This window comes from Lissotriton helveticus, chromosome 2_1 (genome assembly GCF_964261635.1).
Source record: "Lissotriton helveticus chromosome 2_1, aLisHel1.1, whole genome shotgun sequence".
Lineage (NCBI taxonomy): Eukaryota > Metazoa > Chordata > Amphibia > Caudata > Salamandridae > Lissotriton > Lissotriton helveticus.
Genome location: NC_136059.1, coordinates 1,622,732,422 through 1,622,751,430, shown reverse-complemented (window position 1 = coordinate 1,622,751,430; position 19,009 = coordinate 1,622,732,422). Strand labels below are relative to the sequence as shown.

Sequence of the window (19,009 nt, the reverse complement as noted above, 5' to 3'; positions counted from 1 at the left end):
TTAGCCTTCCATTTACAAGGTTAGGGTTGGTGCTAGTTGACATGAGAAACGTGAAGGGATTCAGGGCCTAAGTCCCCAAGGAGTGGGGGTGGTGCAGGCAACAATTTGTTTCTTCTACAGGCCAGGGCCATACCATTTCCCAAGCGTAAAGAACCAACCCTGGGCTAAAGCCCATTTGCGTGTATCCGCTAGCTTGAAACAGTTCTTAGCCTGCCACCCCTTCCATTTGGCATGATTACATAATTCCCATTTAGGATCCATATGGGTAACAACTGTTGCCAGGGCCAGACTGGGAACCAAAAGCAGGCCTGGGAAACATGCTCCAAGTGGCACTGCTCCCTTAGTCTCCTTGTGGAATCCCCTTCTGTCTGATCACGGAGCTCTACCTTCCCACTCCCTCCTCTTGAAGCCTCACCTTGCCTGTTCCCATTAGTCTCAGGAAGCCGGGAAGTTAGAGGCACCAGGACTCTCAAAACCAACCTCCAAGGGTTCCAACCCACCAATGAATTAAAGGCCTATCCAGCCAGACTACTGCTCACTTCTGGTAAAGGGCCCTTTACACAGTAAAGGGAGAGCACATTTACCAGGCCACAACCCCCCACATGAAATCACAAATACCACTGATATGAAATAAAGTAGATGGAAGGGACTCAAGTCAATAATTTATTAGAAAAATAAATGATTAAATAATCAGTCCCTTAATAAAAGGGCCTGCTATAACTAGTTTTTATTTATATAAATATAGGTTTATAAAATTTATAACATGAGTTCAAATTTCACTTTCGCCCGTGGTCCTGGATCAGTGAAACTCCAAATGGCCATGGTGCAAAACAAACTTGTAAAATCAGCAAAGAGCGCTCAGTTTTGCTTTGATTGCTGCCTCATTCGCTCCTCTAACTGTAGCAACCTAAAAATAAAAATGACAAAGTAAGCTACTTATTCTTGTATACACCAACATCACAGCTCAAGGGCAGGACAAAACATCCTGGTGTCTAAAATTCCATTTATAAACTACAGTATCGAAACCCTTCTGGGAGATAAGATTTACACGAGTCCTCTTGTAGCTCACAACGTCATCCAAGCAGAGGAAGGTACCAGGCAGTTCTTAAATTAACACCATATTACAATAAATCATGGAAATTTGTGAACTTATTGATTAAAAGTATGACATACAATTGTAAACCTTGCTGTATTTCAATTGTCTTCAGCCCTTACACATCCAAAAGGAGATCTGTAAAATTGAGATTTTTCTAATTCTCTTCCCCGTGAAAGAATGCAGCTTCTTTGCACAGCTGGCCACAACCCAGGGGCCTCTGAACCATCCATCGGATCATATTAACAGAAAAGGACCTCAAATATACCTGCACCGAAAGGCCACCCCCATTCACAATACTATGGACCTAAAGGGAGCAGACAGTTAAATTGATGCCATAAAGGCCCAGGTGGCTTTGTTGGGCTCTAGTCAAAGTTGTGGCTTGTGAAGGGCCAGTAACAATATATGCATTTTAGTTTGCATCGCTTATTGTGTGGCACAATTCCTATTTTCCACAGAAACAATATCACCAGCTGATAGCAGGGGATCTTAAGTTGCTGTGCAAATAGCTTCAAATACTGGTAGAAAATCAAAACTCCAAAAATACCTTCTTAAAATCCTTGATGAATACGAATGTGGGCATTGCTGCTATTCTGTATCTTTCGGCCAACACCTGTTAGTAAGACAATTCCAGTACACATTAGTTCAATGGCAAATGCAGTTTTAATGCAAATGATAGCATGACACTACTTGAAAACATTCTACACACTGAGCCAAGCAAACGGTGACTCCAGGAGTCGCTGGCAAACCAATCTATGCCTATAGACTGCCACAAGCTCAGATACATTTCCCATCGTACATTAAAATCAGGCTAACGGAGGTTGATGCTAATGTATCTTCAAAGTACATGCGTATATAGCCTAGGCATATGAAAATCACGTTGAGACTACAGAGTCAGCCAATAAAGTGATTTGAATGCGCCGGGTGTAGGAACTAAATGTAACTTTAATTATGCAGCACCCTCTCGTCAGCCATTTCAACATTCAGACAGTACCTGTACAGGGCTATACAATAGAACAGTGGTTCCCAAACTTTTGACTCCAGAGGACCCTCATTGAGTCACCACTGGAACCCGGGGACCCCCAAGCAATTTTTAGGATTTAAATTTCAAACATTAAAACAGTAATTCCCCAAAAAATTAGGCACACAAAACAAATACTTGAATTACTAATGATTTTAGGGGAATATTCACAAGCCCTTATCACCACGGGAGCATCACTTTTTGCGACGTTCCCGTGGTGATAGGGACCTCACCTTACACACAAGGCAGCATTAAGCCACTAAATATGGCTTAACGGTGCCTTGTAAATAAGACCCCCTTTCTCCCAATGCTTAGCATGAAAGGGGTGGGCCATGAGTATTGTGATGGGCGTTTTCCCTGCAACACCCATCGAGTTTGACGCTGTGCCCCTATTTACAAGGGCAACGTAAATGGGAAGCAGCGCCAAAATTATGACCAGGGAAAACCTGGTCTTAACTTGGCGAAACAAGGAGAAATGGTTTATTTCTCCTCGTTTTTGCAAAACGCCTTGGTTTGTTTATGTTCAGGAAGGTGACCATTCCTGCTCATCAACAATCTTTAAAAAAAAAAATGACATTTTGTAACTTCCATGTGTACTGCATTAAGCAGCACACATAGAAGTGACGAAATGACATTTCAAGATTGTTTATGTGCAGGAAGCGGGACCTTCCTGTACATAAACAATCTTCCTCTGTTAAGTGTAGCGCCAGCGCAGGGGAAACGCAGGGCTGCACCATATTCTTTTAAATATGGTGCAGCCCTGCGTTTCTGAAGTGGCGGAGTGTGTTGTTAAGCCACGGAGGCTAACGACACTCTCCGCCACTTCTGTTGTATTTTATATTGAAAGAATTTGCAAGAAAACAAAAAAAAAGTTAAAGGGAAGGTTGGTGCAGCATCTCCGTGACTAACTTTTCAATGGTTGGTTTTATTTTGCAGTACGAGGCTCCTGCTCCTGACAGGGCCAGACTGGAAACCCAAAGCAGCCCTGGCAAATGTTTTCAAACCAGTCCCCATACAGTGCACACCAAGAGCAGGGAGTGAGCCTTTCCACTACAAAGGAGGCTTTGGGAGGCTCTCCCCCAAAACATTTAGGAAACAATGGTGCAGTCTACAACACAATCATTATATATTGAATGTATTCGCTTTTTAAAGAATAGTAAATGAAGACCTGACTATGCACCAGAATATGACAATCTTTCTGGGGGTTATTCAATGATTTCCTCACTATCACCCTCCAACAGTGCCTCTCATCTCTCCATAGCCCCTCGGTCACATGTATTTCATTTGTCTTATAAATCTCCAATACCATTGTAGGATGTCAGAGAACTTTACATCACACACGTGAATCATACATGTAAATCAGTGTATAGAAAATGTTACATAAGGCAAAGGGGACTACAAGATGTAGGGTTCACAGGCCATCCATACTGGTAGGTATTTAAGAATGCTTGGTCTGGAGAAGCACAAACTCAGGATTCAGAACATAACAGTGGTTAGCATTGACTTTAACAATTACAATTTCTTTCCACCCAAATAAGCCTTTTTAGCAGCATCAGGATAATGAAAGAGTGGGAAAAAACATAAGTCACTAACTTATACCTTGCAGTTAGCAAGCAGATGTTTGATGACAGTTTATAGGTCACTGCACTAGATTACGAATGTCATTTATGAACGGCACAGTAACAAAAGAATCTGACAAAAGCAGTAACACAATGACATATGCATAAAAAAAATACTGTTTTTTAAAATGCATGGTACACGTTTTTTGCAGTAGGCATATTAACCCTCTGTGCCAGGGCCGTTTCTAGGTGTTTTGCCGCCCTAGGAGAGAATTGAAAAATGCCGCCCGCCTCCGGTGTCCAGGTTTATTTGCTTTTAAAGTTATAGCAAAAACACAGAACAGTATTGCGATAAGTCTGGGAAAAGTCACAGGATTTGCCTCCCTGGGCACATTCTTTTCTTGCACTCTGCTGGGGTCAGGGATTTGTGTACAAAACAGCTGCAACTTGAACCCAAAACACGTGTTTACCTAGTGGAGCCCCAGGGCTAAGAAACACTACATGGCTTGGAAGGACCATCAAATATAAACTTTATTTAACTGACATTAACTCCAAATTGTTTCATACAGAAGTCCTAGCTGGGTAGCGCCATCCGATTAGGCAGGTCTGCTTCCTCGGGCAGGTGCATTTTGTAGATCTGTCCACTTCAGCTGGCCCCCACTCCAAAATAGTACCCATGAGGATTACAGCTTTGAGCTGCCTGTGCCAGGGTGGGAGTGAGCCCTACTGTAATTTTCTGAGCACCTTCGGCGTCACGTTGAAGAGCCTAAAGCGAGGCCAGATTTGTACTCAATGCATGTTTACTTTTTGCAGTTTTTTAAAGGCAACATTGTCCCAAAGGTATCGGAGCGCTTTACATGAGCGCCACTTATGTAAAACACACATTCATTTTTGGTAGGCACTGGGAGGTTAAGTGATTTGCCCAGAATCACAGGATGTTCAGCCTACGCGGAGGCTCAAACCTTTTTCCCAGCTCCTATGTTGGCATCTCTGGCCCTTACCCCACATCCTCTCTCCTTGGCACCAGGAGCAGGGCTAAAAAGTGGGAAGACGTTGATCAAAAAAAAAAAACTGATGAGCACATTTTCAAGACAACGCCATTAAAAACAACATTTCTGGTTGAAATAAACTTCATATTGTTTACCACAGAAGCCCTAGACAGCGCTAAGAAAGGAAGCCTGTCTCTAGTGCTTTCTCAAGACCGGGCGCACCCGTCTTCTGCAGCCTTGCATGTGCTACATTAGATAACTCAAAGCTGCCACTGGACAAAACTTTCATCTCTCTCCAGCAGGGACATTAATCACCGACGTTATCTTCTTGATACTTTTATTGTTCTTTGAAAACTGCTAATTAAACATTATACTTTGCAGTGCTTTTAAATGCTGCCTTCGGACCCCCTGGGAATGTGTCAGGGACCCCTGGGGGTCCGCGGACCGCAGTTTGGGAAACACTGCAATAGAACAAAAGATAAATGTGCTGTTCAGAAGGTTTGCCCAATACTGCTCTATTTGAGAATTCAGAGAACAGTTCTCAACAAAGACAGGAACAGCAGTTTCTCCTTCGTCCAATTCTCTCTCTAATTTTCAGTCTATTATGATTTTCATCAGGGACTGGATGAGCCACAACCATTTGAAACTGAACTCTGATAAAAACCGAGTTGGTTCTCACCGGTGGCTCTTCCAGTCCCTGGAACTCTATTCTGGCCCTCTTCCTTAGGTCTCCCTCCCACCCCCTCTCCCACAGTCAAGACTTTAGGTATTAAAATGAATAACCATCTTACCCTACACTCACAAATCAGTTCTGTCGTCTCTTCTTGTTTTCTTGTTCTCACTCTTCGTACTATTCGCACTGTTTCCCGATTCTTTTCCCCCCTGGCACTCAAACTGATCATGTCTGCCTTAGTGATCTCCCGGCTGGACTATGCCAATGCCCTGTATAACGGCATTCCAGCTTACAGTTTAAGAAAGCTCCAACTGGTGCAAAAATCAGGCGGCCCGGCTAGTATACGGCCTCTCCCGCTCCCACCATTCCACTCCTTTATTGAGGGCGCTCCACTGGCTGCCTGTCAGGGAGCGTTCCCTCTTCAAAACTGGTTGCATGGTTTTCCAGGCCCGCCAGGGCTCAGCCCATGCTTTTATTGTCTCCCTGATAAAGGAATACGTCCCTGCCAGAGAGCTTCGCTCATCCTCTCAATCCCTTCTGCAGGTACCCAGTTATAAGCGGAAAAAATGGGGAGGGGCCAACTTTTCATTCCTGGCACCCACCTTTTGGAACTCCCTCCCCGACCATTTGCGGTCGGCCAAACACTACTCCCTTTTCCGTAAAGGCTTAAAAACCTTGTTCAATCAGGCATTCTCGTAGTAACCTATCCTCTGCTCCTCTTCTGCTAACTTTGCCTCACAGCGCCAAGAAACCGTCTAGGTGAACGCCGTGCTTTACAAGTATTTTAAATTCAATTCAACTAAAGAGATTAAACTAAAGGCCAATTTACATTGTTACGGCCTGTATCAGATTTCTCTGGCTAAGGGAAAACAAAAGTGCCAATGCCAAGTTAATTAAGTGACTTAACCTCATTTGTGGGAGGGGATCATTTGTGGGAGGGGAAAGTGCTTCGGAAAGTTAGGTTTACGGATCATAGTACTAGTGTTGATGTTAAGTGCTCCATTTCACTTACCGGGTGGTCATCAACATCCACTTTCAGAAACACTACGCCACGGTACTCTGTGCTTAACTTCTGAAGAAAGTATATAAAGAAAAAACAAAGTTACACGTCATGGACACTCCCACCTGCTACTCCGCATGCGTGAAGCCACACTATACACTTCATACCTTTGAACATACGAATAAAACTTTCATGTATGAGGACATTCACCAGAACACCAGCACGAAGTAGGATGCACAGTGGATGAGTAAAGAATTTTAGAATACTGGGAAACAGACATGCAAGAACCAATGCAGACTTAAGACTACCCGAAGTAGAGCACTTAACCAGTTCAATCAAAAAGAATTCATGACCATCAGACCACAGTAGAAATGGCCCTTTTAAAGGTGCATCCTCTTTAGTTCACAAATTAGTATTTAAGTTTGACTTTGGGTGCAATTAAACAATAGAATTTGTAAACAATTGAGCCCCCCTGCCCAGCTCCAAGTACGCTCCTCGTGTTTGAATCGGCTCGCGGTTACCTGGAGATGACCAAAAACAGTGCACTACCTAAAGGAGGATGTATGACGTTACAACGCATACTTTTACAATGCACACCTTTACAACGCAACATCCATTACAACGCATGCCGTTACAACAAATTTTTAAAAACTACCTTTACAACCCATTCAATTACAACGCATAATACCTTCACAACGCATAACATTACATTGCATGTGTGGCAAGTATTGATAGTGTAGGGGTAAAAATGACTATTCTAACTCCAGGGGGTGCAACAGTAGGGTAAGTGTTGGATGGTAATTGTATGCGTTGTAATGACTGCTTTGTAATGACATGCGTTGTAATGGTATGCGTTGTAGTGCCATGCGTTGTAATGGTTGCGTTGTAATGGCATGCTCTGTAATGGATGTTGCGTTGTAAAAGTTGTTGTAATGGTAGTGTGTTGTAAAGGTTGTTTCCCGACCTGGAGGACACAGGAAAGACTATTGGAAGTACTGAAAATGTATAAAGATCTTGCTGCCTTAAATGGCTATAGCACGGGAGCATTAAGGTTGGCGCCATTACACCTTAATATAGCAAGTTTTTGCTGAGATAGCAAAAATTACAGAAGATATGCAAAACATTGTTAATTAGCATGGGAGGAGAAATCTTTTTTTATGTATTGCAGTATTCTTACAGCCTTTAGACCGAGGGTTGCAGTACCTATTCCCATCTGTCCAAAACTCATCTATACCACCTTTTAATACACTAACTTTCACAGCACCTGGTCTAGGAAACAGCAGTTACCAAGGCATGCTGACATGGGTCTCAAAGGGTTTAAACAAACCGATGACCTCGCAGATAACTGAGAACGGTCCTACCTGGATACTAAAATCAAATTCACTTTATTTCAGTCATACATGTGGCCATAAAAAATAAAAAAAACACAAGGTCATAACCATTCACTTAAAAATATATTCAAAACGTTAATAAAAGTTGGATAAAAAACTAGTAACTTGCAATCCTCTGTAATTACATGAGTTATTCACGGGTCACAGGCAGTAAATTCCAAAGACTTAACTAGCATAGAAAGTGAATACATATAAAGAGCAGGGCATAGTGGCAAATCAGAAAATTGGTACAATAAAGTGCATATAACTTCCATCATAGAATAAAACCTTCAAGTTTAAACGTTGGTGATTTTAGTCTACTAATACCACGTTAGGAACAGATGTTAATTGTAAAGAGACTAGCTGTTGCAGATGCACCAGGGATAATCTAGAAGTTCTAATCCCCTTTAATGTTTAGTCTGAATTTAGACTTTAGGTCAAAAAAAGTATAACAAAGTAAAATTAAAGATTTGAGGAGATGATATCACTTGGAAATATCAGAAAGGGAGGGCGTGAATTGACCAAGCGGGAAACAGTTACCACTACACTAATCCTAACCTGGTTATCAATAGCCCATCTAATGTGTCATCAACACACTAGGTTTGGCTCCAGGAGTCACCCAAGCACCATTATTTACGCCACCTGCAGGGGGCTTGTATCAGTATCCCCAAATGCCTGCACCATAGGCGAGGACCAGGTCACACTACCTCTTACAGACTTCTAGGCGAGCGACTACATGTTTTCCCACCTGCATTTGGGCAAAATGAAAATGTAACCCACTGAGCCTAAAATGTGTTCCTCCGCTTAGTGATACAAGGTCCTCAATTACTCCTAGCATCCATACCTACTCCCAGATATGAAAAATCCTCAATCTGGGCGACAGAAAGACCATGCAGATGGGCACCCCTCATCTTCTCATTTCTGGGCTTGCAAACAATGATAAACATCTTGGTTTGGTTAGTAACCAGGCTCAGTGTCCCCATAAAAGAAACTCTTGGAATAAAACATTTCAAAACTACGGGAGTTCTAGATAATAAAAATACATCCTTTGTATAATCACACAGGGACCCTTTTCCTGCCACTTGAAGGAGCATCTGATACAGCTTTTGAAAGTGCTGCACCAAAGCCATTGAAATACAAGAGAAACAATGTAAGAACCAAGACACTGCCCTGCTGCACCCTTCTCTAGATTATAGCCCTCTGTCCGTTCACCCGACATGCCATAGCACAGATCTTAATGAAGTGCTCTCGAGAACTGCACCAGATTGTCCCCCACCCCAAATTCAGACAAAGCCACCCATAGTTTGGACCAGAATACGCTGTAAAAAACACGAGAGATCCACGAAAGCCAGGCAGACAGTGCCCTGCCTTGCAACAGTATATTTACTGACCAGTGTAAGTAAATGTAGGCATGCGCTGTGGATTGTAGGGCTGGTAGTCCCATTTCCAGGGGGCTGGTGATGCCTTGGGGAGGTCAGAGTTCCCCCTCAGATGCAGCAGGGTACAAAGCAGGCCTAAATGAAGTCCTTTATCAAAAAGGGACGCCTTGATAACTGGGTCACCACAAAAGTAGTATTTAAGAGGTGCTTACTTACCTGAAACGCAGGTGCGATCGCTCTGCATGGCCCACACCAAGATGCAGTGAAGTCTATGACGACCAGCTTCGAGTGGGACTTTGCCAGGATATCATCAAACTCCGCCTGGAGAGGAAAAAAATAAAAAATGTACAAATTACAACAGATGCAGAAAATTAACAATCCCTGGAAGTTCGGAAAACGTCTCCCGGTTAGCCTTCTTGCTCATCTGGCCATTAGCAGCCATGCAAGATGTCGCCTCTTATACACAGAGCTCACTTGCCGAGGTTCATCTTTGGAGCTGCAAAAACGTGATAGCAGAAAGTAACCTTGGGTTGTTTTCCATACGACTTTTAACCGGAGACAGATTGCACCCGCAAGTTATAACAATTTACACTACCTAGTTGGGATAGAAACTAGACCCTGGTGAGATTCTCAATATAACGTAATCTTACGACTTCACCTAGTGCTAAATCATGGCACGCCACCATGTGGCGCAATAACACCTGCAGCAAGCTTTAAGCGTTTGGAGCACGGATAACCAGAACATTAGTAATTGTTTGCAGCATGTGTTTAGCACTACGTAAGGAGATTTATTTACGTTAAAATAAAGCAGAAGAGACAATTTAAAGTTGCAGAATTTACATAAACAGATTTAGCTTTAAACACTCCTATGTTTGGAAACTCAAAGTTACATTGAGACTAATGTACATGTCACAACCCTAATTCTTAATTACTCCTGAGGAATGTGCAGGGACCAACTGCATGCTCCCCTTGTTCTATGCTGAGCCTCAGATGTGTAGGGTGCTGCTTATTGCAGACTAACAAGGACTTCTTTAGAGAACCAACCGTTAGGGAAGGCCTCAAGGACACTGCGTAGAAGCCAGACGTACGCGTCTATGGATGGTCGTGATGGCAAAACGGGTTAACTAAGGAGCAAGTCCAGACCAACTTAACACAAAGCGCCTAGCAGCAGAGAGGGGGGAGATCAGAAAGAGAAACACTTCAAATTGGCAATTGACTGGCAAAATATCGGATAAACTATTAAACAATTACCTAGACTTATAACCGGAGCTTTTAATTACAATTATAAGTGGCCGTACACCAGGTTGGTTTATGGAGCCGGTGGTATTGAATTTTTAAAATTTTAAGAACTGGTACGGAAATCGCAGGTCACGTTTCCATTGGCTAAAAAGCCATAGCTAGTTGCTTGCCTGGAGCAGCTGGGTCTAATAGAGATGGGCGAGCCAATATATTAACAGGGAGAGCCGAGCCAAGGGTGGGGCGCAGATCCCTGAATATTTGCTGCTATGTAGATCATATTAACAAGCACCACGTCAAATATGATAAAGGCTTCAAAATTCAAATAGTACATTTCCGTCAACACCTGAAAGCGTTCAACTAAGTAAGTCATGATTCATATAGTCATATTTCTCTGATGGTGCGTGTTTAAATAGTAATACCGGTCTCACGTCATGTAAACCCTGTACTGGACCCAGATATATATATATATATATATAAAAACATTTACAGCTTATTCTGAACCCACCTTTCAAAATGCTTTCATTTGGGATAATGAAGACACGATCACAGCGGGAAAAGTCAGTCAGGTTTTCTGATTTCACCTTACACAAAACAAGCCAGTAAATGAGCATTCGTCCGTCTCACGTGAAGGCTTCGCTTTAAGCTCTGTGCCGGTTTTCGGAATTTCTATTCAGCGCGAATTAAGAATTCTTCACACGAACACAAGTTACATTAGGTCACATTCATTGCATATACACGAAGGAGATTAAGGCTTTGATGGGAGTCACAGGATGTTGAGACGGCGCCGAGATCAGAACCGGGTCCCCCAGCTCCACTGACCAGGACTAACTTCTGAGGAAAACCTGGCCGACTGAAACAGTTACGTCCCTCTCGCTTTTCATGGATCGTTTCCTGTTTGAACAAACAAGCACTATTTCTCGATAGCCCTCCTCCGTCGAGGCCTCGGGTAAACTTAAGAGTGGAGAAGAAAAGCCAAAACACCACCGCCGATTTAACAAGAGACTTACCACACTCTTTTTCAGTTCAAATATTTTTATTGAGAGAAATGCATGGTAAAAGTACAAAAATTAACAGGTATCGTAGGGAAGGAGGAAGGAGGAGAAGAGGGGAGGGGAAACATACGATGATGAAATAAGAAAAGAAAATAGGAGCAATACAATGGTAAAGAAGTAATGCATGTTATAAACACAAATCATGGAAAATCAGGAATACAAAATACAAAAAATATGCAATATAATAAAAGTGCAAATACAGCAATGCAATGAATTGAAGTAGCTAACAAAAAGAAATGAGAAGGGTATCAGGGGGGTTTAGGGACTTCCTGCTGAGCAGGAGTTGGACGGAAAGAACGAGCAGTACAATTATCTAAATACGAGGTGATAGGAAGCCATAATTCAGCACGTTTAGTAGCCATTTGTGGAGGAAAAACAAAGGCAGTATCAAGTCTATGGTTATGACATACATTGTACCACCAGGCCTTAAACGTAATATTTGACGTAGATTTCCAATTGACCGTGATTTGCTGAAAGGCAACCGCTAACAGTAGATCAACAATTCTAACATTAAGGTCAGTATGTTCCCAACATGGAGAAAGGCGTCCTAGAAAAACATGAGCATATGAAAATGGAATAGTAGTTGAAAAAATAACATTGAGTTGAGCCCATATCTGTAACCAGAAGGCGTGAACATTCTTGCAAAGGAACAGCATGTGAAACAAAGTGGCATTCGGGGAGGCACAGGACCAACAAGTATCTGGTGTGGTGGGAAAACGTTTATGAAGGGAAGATGGAGTGTGGAGTAAACGGTTATAAATGAAAAAAAGGGATTGCGTCAGGGAGGCAGCTCTAGAGGTTTTGCGGATTTTCAACCAGATCTTATCCCAAGTGGAGGTAGGCCAAGATAAGGAAAGGTCAGTCTCCCACTGCTCCTCTACTTTGGTTTTGAGTCTAGGGAGAGGGCGTGAATGAAGATGTTTGTATAAGTGTGCAGCTTTTGGAAAGGTAATTAAGGTAGAGTGAAGGTGGGTGAGAGGATCGGGAATGGGTACAGGAGGACGAGAGTAAGGAAGTGTATTGTATGTGGCCAGAACTGATGCTTTAAGGAGGAGATACTGAGGAAGGGAAGAGAGAGGTAGTTGGAATGCGAGACGAAGAGTATGAAAAGGTAGAAAGACGGAATTGGAGAACAATTGCGAAATCCAAAGGAGCCCTTTAGTTCTCCAAGATTTCCAAAGTATGGGCCTACCTCGAATTAAAAGATATTTGTTATGCCAGATAGTGGAGGAGAGGAAATCAGCAATGCAAACAGGGGGCGGAGGGTTGGAGGATAAGAGAAGTTTAAGAGTAAGCTTATGGATAGAAGTGAGAAGTGATGCAGGCTTGCGCGAAAAGGAGATACATTCGGCAAAAGAGAAAGGAGAGAGAAAGAGGCGCTCTACCTTGGTCCATAAGGGACAGGGAGAATCAGGGTCTTGTAACCAGAAAGAGGATTGACGTAACAGAAAGGCCTTGTGATAAGCAGAAAAATCTGGAAAATTGACTCCACCCTCAGAAAGAGGACGGATGAGCCGAGCCAAAGACATTCTGGGTTTACTCTTACTCCAAAGAAAAGAAGAGAGAATAGAATTGATTTTCTTTATGAATTTGGCTGGAATAGCAACGGGAATATTAGATAGGGTATATAGAATAACAGGGGAAAGCATCATTTTGATCGTATCGAGGCGACCCCACCAGGACAGATAAAGAGGGTGCCACCTAGCAGTAAGATCGGACAAATTCTGGATGCATTTGGTTAAACAAAGGGAAACTGTATCAGGGATCGAGGGAGTAATATGCAAACCTAAATATTTGATATTGGAAGGACTCCAAGTAAAATTGGAGGCATGAAAGTCTTGTTTAAAAGTGAACTTTGTCAAAGGTAGAATCTCGCACTTATCATTATTAAGCTTGTAGCCGGAGACGGAGGAGTAATGGTGAACTTCCGACAAAAAAGCGGGAATAGAGACAGTAGGGTTAGAGATGAACAGTAAAATGTCATCAGCATAAGCAGCCAATTTGATGGAAAGATCATTATAATGAAAGCCATGAATATTAGGGTTTTGACGGAGTTTAGACAGAAAAGGTTCTAGAGCTAAGTTAAAAAGGAAGGGCGAAAGAGGACAACCTTGACGTACACCGCGACCAAGATCAAAGTAAGGAGAAACTTGGCCGTTTGCAAAAACTGCAGCACGTGGGTGAGAGTATAACAGCGAAATTAGGGAAATAAATTTAGGGCCAAAACCAAACCAGTTAAGGGTGTGGAAAAGGTAGGACCATTCTACCCTATCAAATGCCTTTTCCGCATCCAAGGCAATGGCTGCAAGGGGAGATTGGAGATGCGAGGATTTTGTCAGAACGTTGAATAAGAGTCTAGTATTGTCTGTAATATAACGACCTTTAACAAAACCTGATTGTTCATCCCCAAGCAAATCCGGAAGTAAGTGATCCAATCTAAGTGCTAATAGTTTTGCAAAAATTTTGTAATCTATGTTGACTAGGGAAATAGGTCTGTAATTCTTACAATATTGGACATCCTTCCCTGGCTTGGGAATTAAACAAATATGGGCATCGGAAAAAGTACCGGACGAATTACCCATGTCAACAAAAGAGTGGATAAGGGAGTGAAGTTTTGGAATAAGAAGCTTGGAGAAATGAAGATAAAACTCGACAGTGAACCCGTCAGGACCAGGTGCTTTGTTTAGTTTTAAACGATTAAGGGCATCGAGGAGCTCTTTTTGCGAGGCGTCAGATTCTAAGGAGGATAGGTCTAGAGGAAAAGAAGGAGGAACCTGAATGTTAGAGAAAAAATGAGTGAGAGTCTGAGGGGAGGAAGGGGTATCTGAAGTGTATAGGGACTCATAAAACTGTGAAAAAGTAGCAAGAATGTCAGCATCTTTGTGGTGTAAATGGGCATTATCATCATATATCGAGTCAATGTGTATTTTATTTTGTTTGACCTTTAAGTAATTAGCAAGAATCTTCCCGGCTTTGTTTCGACCACCATAAAATTTGGCACTAGATTTAAGCAAATATAAAGAAGCATCCTCAGTAGATTTTTCGTTAAATTTAAGTTTAGCAGCAACGAGAGATGTCAGACTATCCGAAGAGTGTGAGGTAAAGTAGGCGTGTTCCAGTCTCTTAATATCCTGAAGGAGGGTTTTGGTGAATTGACGGGCAGATCTACGTTTTTTAGCAACAAAGGTAATAATGAAATCACGTGCAGCCGCTTTAAATGCATCCCACAGAGTATGTTTCGAAATAGGTGGGACGTCATTAAGCAGGAAGAATTCATCAAAAAAGGCAGAAAAAGAAGCAGAAAAATTGGGATCTAAAAGGAGAGCATTATTAAAACGCCATCTCTTAGGACCTTCAATTTTGGGTAAAACTTCGAGACTAATCAGGACAGGGGCATGATCCGAAAGTAAAATTGGACCAATTTCCGCCGCCTGCAAAGTTTGAGAGAGAGCATGCGAAACAAAAATATAATCAAGCCGGGACTGAGAACGGTGGTGGGGGGAATAAAAAGTAAACTCTTGCAAAGTTGGGTTACATAAGCGCCAAGAGTCAATGAGCTTATGTTGCGATATAGCTTGGGTGAACAATTTGTGGGGCCTTGTGGGAATATAAGTAGCATCAGATTTCCTATCCAAAAAGGGGTCAAAAGGGTGATTGCAATCTCCTGCAAGAATGAAATTGTCATCCATAAATTGAGTGATACGGGGAGAGAGGTCAGCCCAAAAAAGGGGGTCACCCGTCGTGGGACCATAAACATTAAGGAGAGAGATTGGAACACCTCTAAGTGATAGTCTGACATGCGTCCATCTGCCATTGGTATCAGATTCTTGAGAAAGAACCAATAAAGGGAGTGACTTGCGGCAAAGAATGGCAACACCATTACGTTTTCCATCACCCTGCGAAAAAAAGACATCACCCACCCAACCTCTTTTGAGCTTATCAGATTCTGTGCCCGATAGGTGGGTTTCTTGAAGAAATGCAATATCAGTATTCAACTTAGCTAAGTGAGATAAAATACGTTGTCGCTTAACAGGTGAATTAATACCCTTAACATTCCATGAAATCAAATTTAAAGACATAGTGAACTAATAAAAGCATAAATGAACTGAGCAATGCATCCCAGAAATAACAAGGAGGATGAAAAGAAGAGAGTAGAATCAGAAAAGTAAAAGAACGGTGAGTAAAAATTGAGAGAAAAGAAAAGGAAGTTGAGGTAAAAAGAAAAGAGTAAGCAGGTAAAAGAAATTAAAGTAGTAAAGGAATAAGGAAGACTTGAGGATAAAAGAACATCATCGTAATGGAAAACATGAGCGAGTTGATGAAGGAAAGGGAAGTGAAGTAGAATAAGGAACAAAAATGGGACAAAAAACATGAGGAAAACATACCTATGAAGGGAGAATACGAGAAGAAGACGAGGGGGGAAGGAGCCAGGTAGGGAAGGCAACACAACTGAGGACAACCGGGCGAGGAACCAGGGAGATGTCATCATGGGTCAATGAGTTCCTGTGGAAACAAATACGGGGTAATCTGAGAAAATAGTACAAAGTAGAAAGCAAGAGTAAAAAATGAAAATAAGGGAAAGGACACAATGGGGAACATCAAAATATGGAGAAGGGAGAAAAACAGCAAGTAAACATGAAACGTCAAAAACAAGGGGAAGCCATAATAACAGAACGTGTGAGTAAGACTTGAAATGACTAACAGAATCAAGTAATTAGCCTAAAACCTGAGGCGAACAACAACACAGCAATAGAAGAGCGTAAGTCTCCAGACCGGCAACATTATGAAGAATCAACCAGGAGAAGACGAAGGACCGGAGGTATCCATAGTAGAAGTACGATGAGCGTTGATGAAACTCTGCAATCTCACCGGATCTTCATAGGTGGTGGTTTTGTTGTTATAGGTAACCTTAAACAAACATGGATGATATAAGCCATATCGGGCGCCCATGCCGCGAAGGACCTCTCTCATGCTAAGGAAAGCTTTCCTACGGTTGGCAGTGGCTTTGGCATAATCCTGAGCGAAGTATAGCGGGGATTCAAGCCATGTCAATTTGGGAAGAGCCTTTGCCGCTGCAAGAACTTTCAAAAGATCAGTATACTCCAGGAAGTAGAGGATGACACCTCTAGGTCTTTGAGACATGGAGAGGGATGTAGGTGGGCGTCCCAAGCGGTGTGCACGTTGGATGTTGAGAGATGTATCCTGCGGTAGATGGAGCAATTTAGGGAGGAAGGATTTGAAAAAAGCAATCGGGTCTGACCCTTCAAGATTTTCCGCAAGGCCGTAAATGCGAAGATTATTACGCCTGCCTCTATTTTCCAACTCCTCCACCTGCTTCTGCAGAGATCCGACTTGTGAAGACAGATGTGCAACTTTGGCTTGTGATTCCTGAAAGGATGCAACAGAGTGTTCCACCGAAGAGACTCTTGTGTCAAGTTGAGACCAATTGTCCGTGAGGACCTGAAGTTTGGCATTAGTCTCCTCCATAAAAGGGCGGAGTGAACCAATTTCCTCGAGAAAAGGACGAAAGGAGCGTATTTCTTCCAGTAGCAGCTCCATGGATACCGGGGATGGTGACTTGGGCGGAGAAAGAGGATTTTTCTTTAACCGCTTGGTGGCCGTTTTCCCCAATGTAGTAGGGGACGGCGTGTCCATTAGTTCCTCCGAACCTGAGGGTGAACGAGAGTCCTCTAAGTTGGAAAGAGCAGAAAAGACTTTCGAGTTCTTGATAAAAGCCACCTTTGGAGATGCTTTAAAAGAAGAGCGAGACATGAGTTGCTGTTTTCCCATGGAAATATGCAGAAAAGCAAAAAAAAAATAAAAAATAAATGTCAATTGGTATTTAGCCAGGAAAAGAGCTGAAAGCGACCTCAGCAATGAAGAGCCAATCAAGTAGAGCAAAGAGCAAGATGGCGGAGATGTGCAACCAAGTGCCTCACACAGCGTATTCACAAACTGCGTTGAAAGTCATGTGATTCCTTAACAAAAAAGAGGATCAGCCAGACCAATAATAAGGAGAAATCACCAAGACATGACTGGGCAGAAAAAGAGGTAAAAAGGAAGCTGGTGCGTCATTGAGGCATTTCCCACAAAAATAGGTTAGCTAGTAAGGATAGTACGCATTCTACCATCCCTACTTACAATGAAGCAAGAATGTATGCAGAAAACCGCTCCAGAAAGGACCATGTAAAATATTGGGCGTGGAAAGCCAGATTTTGAGGTATAAAGAAAAATAGTCCAACATGTGGGAAAAGAGATTGTGGAGCTCTTAAGATGGCGGACGCACTGTATGAGGAAAAAAAAAAATTTTTTTACCTCATGTATGGAGCGCTGAAAAAAGGACAGCAACGAGACTGGGTCATGAGGAGGCGCATGTGTGGTCCGGATGATGAAGAGCGCACACTTGAAGGCAGGACGGAGACTTAAAGTCGTCTCCGCGATAGAGCCGTTCCGGGACTGGGTGTCTAAAATGGCGGCTGCGCTCACCAGAACGTTCGTGGCTGCGAAGCAGCGATTATCTCCTTCTCCGTCGCTGTAGAAAGGCCGCCAAGGGTGCCGCAGCTATGCAGAGATGTTCCGACGTCATTAGGAGGCTTTTAGCACAGGAACATAGCGGAGAGTGAGGGAAGACTCCCGGTGCCTCGGCGGAGCTTCACTCAGGCGCCGCCATCACCCACGGCGCCAAGCCACGCCCCCCGACTTACCACACTCTTGATCTTCCTCACCATGCTGATTACAGGCGGAGAACGAACGTGCAAAAGAAACTCTGCTCAGACGGACGCGGCAGCAAATACAAGAAGAGTATTGTGCACACGCGCTACCACAGGGGCTTTTAAATCTGCGAGAGTGGGTGGGGGCGCGTCACGCTGCCTTCTGTGGGGGAGGGATTTAGTTTTATCTTAAAAAAAATAATCAACACCACTTTTTTTCCTCCGACCTAGACATTGGAAATTGAAAAGATAAAACAACCCTTCGTTTTGTAGATACACAACTGGAACGCACACCAGAGCATTGTTGACATGAAGGGCTTCAGAAGGGCACATGTGCTGGCAGACAGAGTGAAGAAAGTTGCCTCTTAGGTGAGAGTGTTTCCAGGCACCTTTTCCAACTGCATTCTGGTACTCGTTGTTTGACTTTCACCATCATTAACCCAGGCCTTGAAGTCCGGTGGCTTCGGCGCTTCAGAAGCGCTTTAAAGTGACAGAGCACAATCACAGAATGAAGACAAGCGTCTGCAATACAATAGGTCCCGCATTTGCGAGAGTTTGAGCTATTGGGATTGTAAATCACAAAGCCTTTTATTTATGTGTTTTGAAAATTTGCAAGCGGTACATAAACACCCACTTTTTACTTATAGTCCTTGCCTACGAGAAGCAAGGCTGGCAGCAACTATGACTCTTTTGCTGCCAGCCTTGCTTCTTCTAAGCAAGGATTAGAAGTACAAAGTGCGTATTTACGCACTGCTTGCAGGTTTTTAAAAACACAAATAAAAAAGGCGTTGTCATTTACATTGCCAATAGCTCAAACTCTTGCAAATGTGAGACCTATCGCATTCCAAATGCTTTTTTTGTGTACACACACATAGTACCCAACTGCGTCGAATAGTGCTGTGTATTTGTCTATATGCTGTAGTC

General features: G+C 42.8%; 1 protein-coding gene across 2 annotated transcripts in view; it reads right to left on the bottom strand.

Annotated features, from left to right (window-relative positions):
* LOC144819871 (thioredoxin-like) overlaps positions 1–18,171 on the bottom strand; it is a 62,231-nt gene extending 44,060 nt beyond the window's left edge. Inside the window, exons 1-5 of one of the 2 annotated variants that reach the window (XM_078677594.1) lie at positions 18,080–18,171; positions 9,301–9,405; positions 6,348–6,407; positions 1,641–1,706; positions 651–907 (exon numbers count right to left, since the gene is read on the bottom strand). In XM_078677594.1, the coding sequence (XP_078533720.1) occupies positions 845–907; positions 1,641–1,706; positions 6,348–6,407; positions 9,301–9,405; positions 18,080–18,103 (318 nt within the window). In that variant the 5' untranslated portion in view covers positions 18,104–18,171 and the 3' untranslated portion in view covers positions 651–844. Of the gene's footprint in view, positions 1–650; positions 908–1,640; positions 1,707–6,347; positions 6,408–9,300; positions 9,406–18,079 lie in introns of those variants that run through there. The other variant, XM_078677595.1, reaches the window with a different exon arrangement.
* Between the last annotated feature and the right edge of the window lie 838 nt (positions 18,172–19,009).